Genomic DNA, 10,628 nt, shown 5'->3' with positions numbered 1-10,628 from the left:
GTCTCCTTCCCGGCCCGGGCGGAGCACGGCGGCCCCTGACGCCCCCGGAGCGGGAACGGGCGCGGCCTCACCGCCGGGAGCTGCGGGCGCACAGCCGGGGGAGGCTCAGGGAGGTCCCTGGCCCCGCACAAGGCCGCCCAGCATGAGGAGTCTCCTTGGCCGGGCCGCCGCGGGCTCCGGGCACAGCGGCTCCTCCTTTTGTGGGGCCCGGCAGCGGCAGGCCGGAGCTCCGGGTATGACTTACCACAGACAGCGAGCGGGGGCAGCCCTGCGAGGGGCGAGCGAGCGACCACCCACCCTCGTTCCCTCCCTCCGTCCCTCTTCCTCGTTCGCCGCCGCCCCCATGCAGAGGGTGGCAGCCCCAGGTGCCCGTCCGGGCTGCCCCCAACGCACAAGGCAGGGGGAAGCGCCTGCTCCTCCTGTCCCAGGAAGCAGCCTGCGCTCTCCCACCGCCCCAGCCGCTGCCCGAGGCACCTAGCGAGGTGCGGATGGCGGGGAGGACGAGGCGGCCCCTCGCCCCATCCCCGCCCGCGAGGGGCGGTGCTGCCGCTGGGCACCCGCCGGGCCCGCCCCCGCTCCCTGCCCGCGGCCCCTCGGCGGGGCGGTGCCGGGCGGGGCGGTGCCGCGCCTCGCGTCAGCGGCCCCTGCGCGGCGGGGCGGGGAGGGCACGGGAGTCTCGGCGCTGCCGCGGCGGGAGAGGCAGCGGTGGGGCCGGCGGCGGCGGCTCCTCACGGGAACAAAGCGGGGGCGGCGCGGCTACACGGTGAGAGCCGGGTGAGGGACGGGGAGGAGGCGGCGCTCGAGCTCCCCCGGGACCCCGGCGCTCCCCGAGGGGCGGCTCGGCGCGGTGCGGCGGAGGGGCCGCGGGCCCGACCCCTCCCTCCCTCTGCCCAGCGCCTTGGGGCGGGGTGACAGCGCCGTGCCCCCCGCCCGCCCCCGCCTCCCGGGGAGCCGTCCCCGCTCGCCCCGTGTCCCCGCAGGGACCCCTGCGCGCCGCCGCCGCGGTGTCCGCCCGCCTGCGGATCGCTGTTCCCCCGGGGAGCAGGGGAATATAAAGCAGTGAACCGGGGAGGCGATCCGGGCGCGGAGCCCGAGAGCAGGTAGGTGCGGGACGAGCGCCCGGGGAGCCGGGGGCGCCGCTCCCGCAGGCGGCTGCGGGGGCTGGGGGGAGGCGCTCAACTTCGCCCGGCGCTGGGCACTGCCGAGGTCAGCAAGCCTTTTTCTGCCCGCGGAGCATCCTGGTGTGACTTCTCGCAGAATGGTTTTTTTTTTTTTTTCCTTTTTTAGGGGGGCTCTTTAGTGGTGATTGGTTTTTTTCTCCCCTTCCCTTTCCCAGCCCGTCGCTACATAGCTGGAGCTGGCTGGGGGCTCGCCCCTGCCTCTGTGGCTGCATACGCAGCGCTCGTGTTGTCCTAACGTTATGGCAGTAGCACTTCCTGCTGTAAATCACTTCGCGATAGTTTTTGAAGCGCTTCTTAAAGGCGGCACTGTAATGAACCCTCTTGTCAGTGCTTGCGGTAAGCTTAAAACCCTGTGAGCTGGAGGCTGTTTTCCAGGCTGAGCTGTGTAATGTGCTGCAGCAGTTTTCAGAGAAAGGGTAGAAACGTAGTTCACTGTTGGCTTAGTGTTGGCATAGATGTAATTCCCTTTGCTATGCCCTGTTGGTGTAGGCTGTGTGGTTTTGGACTCCGTTGTAGTTACCTTTGCTATCTTCTTGTTGTGAAAGAAAGCTAATCTCAAATGTCCAGAGAGACTGATGTATTAAGGACTATGAAAAGTAAGCTTTACTGTACTGCTGTACTTGGGATAGCTCTTTGTTCTGGAATAATTTGAGGAAATAAAATCATTCAGACTGAAATTTATGGGGACTTGAATTTAAAAACCTTAGCTGTTAGCATTTGTTAAAATATTTTAAATAAATAGATACATTAATGTAGATTACTATTACTGTATTCGTGTTTAATTGATTGAATTAGTCTAGTGATCTCTTATTTTGCTCTTTGTATGAACATCATAATATAAAATAGTCTTGCTGACTTTTTCCAGCCTATTAATGCCTTTTTTCCTCAAAAAATTTTAGAGCACAGGCAGAAGAGGAATGGATGTAACATGATACCCTTGCAGTGCTCAAAACACACCAATTCTGCAAAGATTTGTTTTTTCATTAAGTAGTACAAGGAAAATGGATGAATCGGCTTTGCTGGATCTGTTGGAGTGTCCTGTTTGCTTAGAACGCCTTGATGCTTCTGCAAAAGTCTTGCCTTGCCAACACACGTTTTGCAAACGCTGCCTGCTGGGCATTGTGAGCTCTCGCAACGAGCTGCGATGTCCCGAGTGCCGGACTTTAGTGGACTGCGGTGTTGACGAACTCCCCAGTAATATTTTACTTGTTAGACTACTGGATGGCATCAAACAGAGGCCTCGAAAAGCCAGCGCCGGCGGTGGGACTGCCGGCACAAACGCTTTGAGGGTCCCCATCAACACTGTAGCTAATTGCGGATCAAAGGACCTGCAGAGCTCGCAAGTTGGACAGCAGCAAAGGGTGCAAGCACGGAGCCCTCCTGTTAGGGTAAGCACCACGTGGTGACAGTATTTTGTTGCATTCCTGTCTTTTCCTCCACCATTTCAAAGTGTTTGATGGCCTCTCCTTCGGGATAAGGGCAGTCAGATAGTTAATGCAGCAAAACAATGTAATTTTGAGAATTTCTGTAGATATCTTGCAAAGCACGATGGTGTTCCTATCAGTGTTGGTTTAATGTTGCATAAATACTAGTAATGCTTCCTTATTGAAATGCTCAGTTTTTGAGGCAAGAAGTTTTGAGGCAAGAAGACTGTCCAATTCAAAGACAGTCAAATAGAGCAAGGTAACTTACGTGGAAAGCTTGAGTTGAGTTATTGTTAAGGATAGAGATATTGTGAAGAACATTTGAAATTGTTTTTAATATGTCAACTGCAAGACTAGAGATTTCATTTTGGCTCATGCACTTTCTGAAATGATTCTTACAATCAGTGAATTTCCTTTAAGTTAGACATAACGAATGTTAAACGTGAGCTTCTAAGTATCTAAATTTTTACTTTCTTTCCTTGAAAAAGAAATTTTTGAATTCCTGTAATCTGCTAAGTTGTTTGTACTCTTAGTCCTCATAATTTCTTTATTAGTTTTCCCTCAAGTATTTTTTCCAGGGAATTTGGAAGTTGCATGTGCCGTGATGGGAAGACATTGCCTTCTTTATATACTCTAATTCCTTCCTAAGAGCTATGCAACCTGTAGACTCTGTCATACCTTATAATCAAGACTCAGTAGCCTCATTTGTGATTATTCATTCTAGAACCTGTGTCAGGGAATGTAATTTTATGAGATGACAGACCTTGCTCTGTTTTATCTAATGACAAAGCAGGACAGTTTTTCTGAAAGGTTTTTTTGAGTTCCTATGTTTGGAGTGGAGTTTCTGAATGGTTTAGGTGGCTTTAGGTGTCTTGTGAAGTTTATTAGATTTTTATGAAATGTCTTAAGGAGTTCCAAGAAGAGGACTTGAATGTATTTTTGGCAGGACTAGTCTTTATTTTGAAGTGTATCTAAATTATTTAGTTTACTTACCCAGTGAAGGAAGCCTAACACTGATTTTCCTCAGATGTACTTGACATGATTGGAATCTCTCCAAAAGATCTTAGATACACCTTTTAAGTTTATATAAAGATTTAAAATACAGTTGTTTTTCCACTAGTTGATATTGCTTTCTCTGCTTGCAAGAGACCTCATTAGGTTCTTTGCTTTAGAATATAGAAATTATAACTATCAACTCATTTCCTGCTAATGAGTTTTGTTTTGTATATACATTAATTGGTGAGAAGGTGGGGTTTTTCTGTTAGTGGTTTGTTTTTGTGGTTTTGATGAGTTTTCTTTTCAGAACGTAGAATCCTTAAAAAGTAATGCGAAGTAGTATCAAAACCAATCTGGTCTTCTCCAGAACTTTAAGGTGTTTATCATGATACCTTACATTTGCAAATGCTCTTCAACTTAAAACAAAAAACCCTTACAATTTGTTTCTATGTTTTTGTGTTGACCTTTGTAAATAACTGTATTTTCAGAGACTGCTTCTCCTCCAAAAAGCTTTCCAGTGCAGTGCTGTGCATGAAAGACTGCACTTCAGAGTTTCTCAAGCCTTGTTAGACAAAATAACTTGAATATAGAATATTTTATCTTTTTTTTTTAATGTTCTATAATATCCTGTTTTGCAACATTTGCATTTCCAGATGTTGCGCAGAGTAGAAAGTGATAACACATGGAAGGTTGCTTCAGCTTATCCTGTACCGTGTGCCATTAAAACTGTGACCACATGCATTCCTCATGCAATAACTGAAACTCATTGTATGTTAGTGATAGTTTTTAGTGTTTTACAGTAAGTCTTATTCCGTCTTTGGTTTTGGAGTTTCGCAGGGATTCTTGTGCCTTCTTTCCTTTGGGAGACAGGGAAAGATGATGATCTCATCATTTGTCCACTTTGTCCAGAGCCTTTTTTACTACAAAACCTTTAAGTACCTTTAAGAACATGAACCAACTTTGATGGGTAAGAAGGTGGATATATGAACTTTTCTGTTTTCTGTATGAGAAGTGGTTTTGGAAAAAAATTCCAGAAAGCAAAATGCCACTTTAATGGACAGTGTTGAAATGAATGCACTATTTGTTTTGCTAACTCTAACATAAAGATGCTTGCAAATACAGTTCCTCCCTGGGAATTGAAGAGGAAAATCTGTTTCTAGATGAGTGGCACAGTCAGATTTCCTAAACTAATTTTGCTGAAGGGGAACTAGGTAAATGAAAGTTGCTGTTATGTTAAATGAAGTGAATGTGGATGAAGGCTGTCAAGTCATAAACATTCTGCTTATACACTGAAGTAATACTAAGCTCATAAATGCCCTTTCAGAGAATGCCATAATTTTCAGAAAAGGTTAATACAGCATGTACTGCAGCATGATTTCCTGAACTGTATCAATGACTGTGGAGTGGCCAGCCCTGTAATTGCACAGTATATTGCATTCTCTGTATGTATGTGGTGACACATGGCAATAAACAAACAAATGGCTCCTTGAGTCTTAAAACTAATGGAGCTGGGTGGGTGGTGGGGATTAACAAATCTTGTGACTAGTATGTCCCCTACTAGAGTAACCTGTTTCTTTTGGTAACCTCTCTAAGGTTTCACTGCTGTAACAATGGCAACAATTTCTCTGTGCAAGTTGTTAACCTATTTTGTTCCCCTGCTGTTGATGTATAAAGCCTCCTGTGCCTTTCCCTGGTACTGGCTGTACTGCACCTGATGGACAACTTGTGTTTGCTGTCTCCTCAGCAGTTCTGTCCCAGGCAGCCAGCTTGCTGGGGACAACAGTTATACACATACTGCGGCTTTCTCTCTGGTATGGATGGAAATTTAATGCTTTTCTCCTTGTTTTCAAGTGAAAACCTTCAGGTAGGTTGACAGCTTGGAAGGGCTGTAAGAGCCACAGCCTACTGTCAAATCTGCTTGTGACTGGTCATCAGGAGCAAGTTGGGCTGTTGAGGGGCTGCGTGATCATGACCCTTGTTTCCTTCAAAAGAGCATTCAAAAATGCTAAGGTCCATCCTTTTATGTTTATGCTCATGTTATTAATTTTTTAATTTTCACAGAGTATGTCAAACAAGAATTATCCTAAGTTCCTTATGGCTGTTTTACAAGGATATGCATATTGCAGGAGTCTTACATGTAGCTGTGTGCATAAGTTGATAGATGTTGGAGAGCTGTTCTCTCCTAGACAGATTTAAGATGATCCATGTTTAACTTTTCCTTGGAATTTGTATTTGCCTAAGACATACTAAGTCTCCTTCTAGTTTGTTTATAGGCCAACTTTCTGAAGTTAGGGCTATCTTTTCCACAGAACCTAGAGGAGAGTTGTCTTGATAGTCTGAAATCTCATCACTGTTGAAAATATTGTAATAAGGTTTTCAGCTGTTTTCTGGACCAAATATAGGCAGAAAGAGCTAAGAGAAGAATTCAAATGATCTCCATTAGCAAGAGAAAAGCATGAATGGCTCAAAAGTTGGCCATTCCTGATACAGTTGATGCTTATGCTGAGTAAGAATTGATGGTGTAATTTGACTATATTACACTGTATGTCAGTGGAAAATCTTATCAAGAAAAGTTACAGTGCAATGTGAAAGTCCTGAGGCTTTCCCCTTTTTGGTTATTTTTATTCTGGAAAGCCCCTAGAAACTCTGGAGATACTATTCTCGGTGAAGTCCACTTGAAATGAGGGTAAAGAATCATTACAGGCTGTTGGAAAATGCTCCTTTAGGTGTTAGAGGGGGCTAGAGCCACTAGTATGGGAGCATCTGAGTTGTTTGTGATAAATTCTTTTACACTGAGGAGGAAAGAAGGACCCACTAAGAGGAGATTGTTTCATGAGTTTCTGCTAATACTTAGCAGTGGTGCTTTGTTGTGTAAATCCATGCATCCATTTTCATGTTTAAGAGGGAAAGCAGTACTAAAATTGTAAATTCCTGTATCTGTACTGCTGCAGCAGTCTTCATTTGTGATCCAGTAGGCTTGCCTGGGAACTGCTGAAACAGTTGTAATGGCAGAAGAGAAAATAAATGGAGCCAGGTTTTCTACCCGTAGCCATGGTGTTTGACCTTGCCACACATCTTGGGGCAGTAGGGACAGTGGGCCACCTTCTGGTCTGTGTGGACTTAAGCAGGTTGGGCTTCTCTGTCAGACTCAATAGATGATGTAAGCAATCAATTTTCTTTTATCCTAACCATCCTGGAGAAGAGTGCAGCTCTCACAGTTTGACTGTTGAGCAGGTTGCAAAAATCTGACAGGAGTCAAAACAACTGCTGCTTTTGTAGTCATGGCACTTGCTGGACTATGAAGATCCTGGCAGAACTTAAGTATCAAAAGAAACCTTTTAGACTGGAAGATAACAATAGGATGGAAAATGTGCATTCATGGATCAATAACTTTATTACATTATTGTAAATAAATATGGGGTTCACCAAGCATAGCAACAGATGTAGATTGGAACAGATGTTTAAATCATGTTGGAACAAAAATTAGTGGAATAAAGTAATACAAAGAAATGTATCAGGAAAAGGCTGCTGGAGGGGTACTCTTAGAGGAGGTTCCCATTGTCATAATAGATCAGATTGTCAAGTATACTCATTTAAAGGAAAAAGCAGTTGTAGAAATATGCAAAAAACAGTGGCTAATGCAGTTAGTTTCATGATTATTATTTGTGATCATAGGCTGGAGAATCATTACTTGATGGTACCTGATTTTGAGCTGACCGCCCCCAGCCAAAAGGTTGTTCCATACCATATGGCACCATGCTTGGCATATCAATCTGGGGAAAGAAGAAGGAATGCGGGGGAATTTCCCAAGTAACATTTGAGAATCTGGAGATAGACACCTATTCATGCTCTGGAGTGATCATTACAAAATATTTTGTGAAATCTTTGCAAATCATATATGCATGCTTTTGTTTCATTTCATGCTTGCTGAGATACCAGATTCTGCTTTTATGTTTACAGTTTCTTGTACAGTTTTAATTACTTCTGTGTAACACCATTCTATCCTATATGAAACAAGAGAAAATTTAATGGAGATCATAAATATGAAAGGAGACTGACTCTTATGGTGTTAATGTGTTCCCTTTCAGAGATAAATAATTAGGTAGAGAAGGAGGATAAGCAAAAGGAAGAACTGTCTCTGTATCCAAAGGCATTGGGCTAGGATTGAGAGCTTCCGGGCTCAGTTCCTGGCTTTGCCACAGACATCCTTTATGACCTTGCACAGAGTCACTCAAAGCTCTTTGTGCCTCTGTTTCCCATCTGCAGATATGACTGATAGTACTTTCTTTGTTTGACTCACTATTTAGACTTTATGCTCTCCAGGGCAGACACTGACTTTTTTAAAATATTGGATGTATCCATGGTTGTTTTACAATGGTTCCACAGTCTCAGCTGAGGTCAGTATATCCTGCTGTTAACTCTAAATCATTGACTTCCACATTACTGGAGAACTGTTCATAATCCATTTCCTGTCCCAAAGACGGTGCAATGCTTAGTGTCACATTGTTAAGAGGATTTAATTTTGTTTGGATGTTTAATAGGAAATCACATGAATACCTCAGTGAGGAAAAGCCAGACACTTGAAACATCTGTGGAAGTCATAGTCCACCCTTCAGCTAGGGAAATCTGCATCTGACTGGCACACTGGTGTGTAGATTTGAGTGTGTTTTGAAAAGAGTAAGAGAATAACCAGTGTAAATTGTGTTGATAATGCAGAAATGTTTAATTCCATACTTTGAACCTGCATAGCTATCTTGAACCTGCCAATTAACATTAATCTGCTTGATAAAATAGCTGTCAAACTAGTGGAAACCCTTTTTTAGAAAACTATTAGGTTTTGAAGTAAACTGATCTATAAATTAAAGAAGTCCACATTATTTACATGTGATACTGAAATCTGAAATCCCTTTTTAATTTGTTTACAGGCTTTTTTTTTTTTTGTGTGTGTGTCTTCATGTGGAAGAGAGGGCTGTCTCTATTTCCCTTAATTTTCCAGTTTAATATTCCTCCATTTAGGTAGACTTGTTTAAAACCACCTACATGAAATGAAATGGTGTCTTTTTTCCTCCACTTTAATGTGGCCAGTGAGTTGCTTTACTCAAAAAGCTTTGATCATTCAGAAAATTTAAACTTCTGCATAAAAAGGGAAGTCTCAAGCCGTTACTTTTAATGGGCTTGTGAAGGGAAGCAGTTCTTTTAGAGAGAATAAAAATCCTTGAATTTTTTTCTCATATTACCAGAGAAATCAAATACCAATAAAATTGCTTTACGTAGGTGATCCAGGATCTGGTTAGAAAAGTCAGTCAGTAGTGCTGTTGCTGTGTTTCTCTGTGCATAGTGTCTGGCTTTCTGAAATGCATTTGGTGGCATAACAGACACCATGTATGGTATGAGGAGCTGGTTGGGATGGCATCAGCTAGAAATCCTTCTTCTCCCCCCCCTTTAACTGAGTGAGATGTTTTTTAATGGAACCTCAGTGTGTAGTGCGTGGTTAGAAACTGCAGAAAACAGAAAGCCTTTAACTGCAGCTGTGATAATAAAACTAGAAACTTGTTATGATCTGTTGTTTGTCTTTCTTTTGGTGAACTTCCCCTTGCAGTGCATTTGGCCTTCTCCTTATGATATGCTTAACACCTTCCTTGGTCTTTTCTTTGGCTCCACTGTTGTCCTTTATTCAAACAATCCCCTGCCTCTAATCTTAGTGTACTACTTCCAAGAAAAAGAAAACATCTAGTTTTCTTACCTCTTGTGTCCCATTTGTCAATGACTGTATCAGACATAAGGAACAAAAAAAAAATAAACAATAAGAAAGTCCATATGCCTCAATAGAAAATTTTCTATGTACAATTTTGTAGTATATATGACTAAGATCTGCTAAATATATGAAGAGCATAAAGGTAATATTACTGTATTGCTTAGTCTCCTGGGATTATTCTTCCTTTTTGCTTTTTCTTTTTATTATTTTCCTTTAAATTACTGACTGTATCCTCATTCTAGTGTGGGCAAGAGTGTGTCTCAGTAATTAAAGCTGAAATATCATCTGGTCAGCCCTGTTCGTGCATACACCTCGTTACTGCCTTCACAGAGGAAAAGTGTGCATCTGTTAAACCTCATTTCCTGTCAGATCCCTCTGTGTTAGACAGAAAAACTTGTCTTGGAAAATCAGCAGTGAATTCTTGGGTCAGTTGAACTAGATCACATGCTTTACTTTTCACATCACTACATCAGAGTCTTTTTGGAGAGCAGTTTTTTTTTTTTTTTTGACTGAGAATTGCTGCTTTTGGGATGGTCACACATCCAAGTGCTCTTTTCTGCACTCCTTATCTCTCTTAGGTATAGAGGGGAAGATGACAGTACTGTCCTCTGACTGTCAGAACACCGGGAGCTTAGAGTTTTGCTGTGCTGAGCATTCCCCATATCCCTTTCCCATGGGTATTGCCAGAGTTGCTGTGCAGTTTGGGTGCAGAACCCGAGCTGGTCAGCACATTGGCAATTGGTTAACTCTGTTTTCACATTTGCATCCTCTAAAACATCAGGAAATTGTTGGGACTCAGAAAGATGCTCTGGAGAGAAGGGAAATCACTCCAAAGAGGGAAATCGAGTCCAGTATTTTTAATTCTTTAGACATGTGATGCTTATATTTGTATCTTTTAAAATGTCATTCAATGTTGCCTGGAAACCTACAGATTTGGATACTCCAGTTGAAGGAAGAGTGAAACATGGAAGTCAATGTTTCATGTATGGACTCTGTTGCCAAAGGGTCTCAGAATCTGAGCCTGCTAGGTACACGACAGTCAACTGTGATGTGTGCCTATGAGCAATCTGCTGTACCCTTAGAAGCTTTGGGTTGTGGATCTCATTTTACACTTGTGGCACCCAAGTATGAGATTTATTGTCCAAATAAAGTTTTTGTAGTGTAAGAGTATAAACATTTAAGAATTTTAAGTAATATCTTGTCTAGGTCTTTGTTCCTATTTTATTTGGTTCTTGATTAATCGCCTCTACCCTGTGCCCCCTCCCCTCCCCC

General features: G+C 43.3%; 1 protein-coding gene across 2 annotated transcripts in view; it reads left to right on the top strand.

The window, feature by feature from the left end:
• The first annotated feature begins 663 nt into the window (after positions 1-663).
• SH3RF1 (SH3 domain containing ring finger 1) overlaps positions 664-10,628 on the top strand; it is an 82,621-nt gene continuing 72,656 nt past the window's right edge. The window contains exons 1-2 of one of the 2 annotated variants that reach the window (XM_041480077.1): positions 664-763; positions 2,081-2,569. In XM_041480077.1, coding sequence (XP_041336011.1) covers positions 2,183-2,569 — 387 coding nt within the window. In that variant the 5' untranslated portion in view covers positions 664-763; positions 2,081-2,182. Of the gene's footprint in view, positions 1,101-2,080; positions 2,570-10,628 lie in introns of both variants that reach the window. The other variant, XM_041480076.1, reaches the window with a different exon arrangement.

Source organism: Pyrgilauda ruficollis, unplaced genomic scaffold (assembly GCF_017590135.1).
Source record: "Pyrgilauda ruficollis isolate IOZ18807 unplaced genomic scaffold, ASM1759013v1 scaffold5, whole genome shotgun sequence".
Classification (NCBI taxonomy): domain Eukaryota; kingdom Metazoa; phylum Chordata; class Aves; order Passeriformes; family Passeridae; genus Pyrgilauda; species Pyrgilauda ruficollis.
The sequence above is the reverse complement of the archived record's forward strand: the minus strand, read 5'-3'. Positions and strand labels throughout refer to the sequence as shown.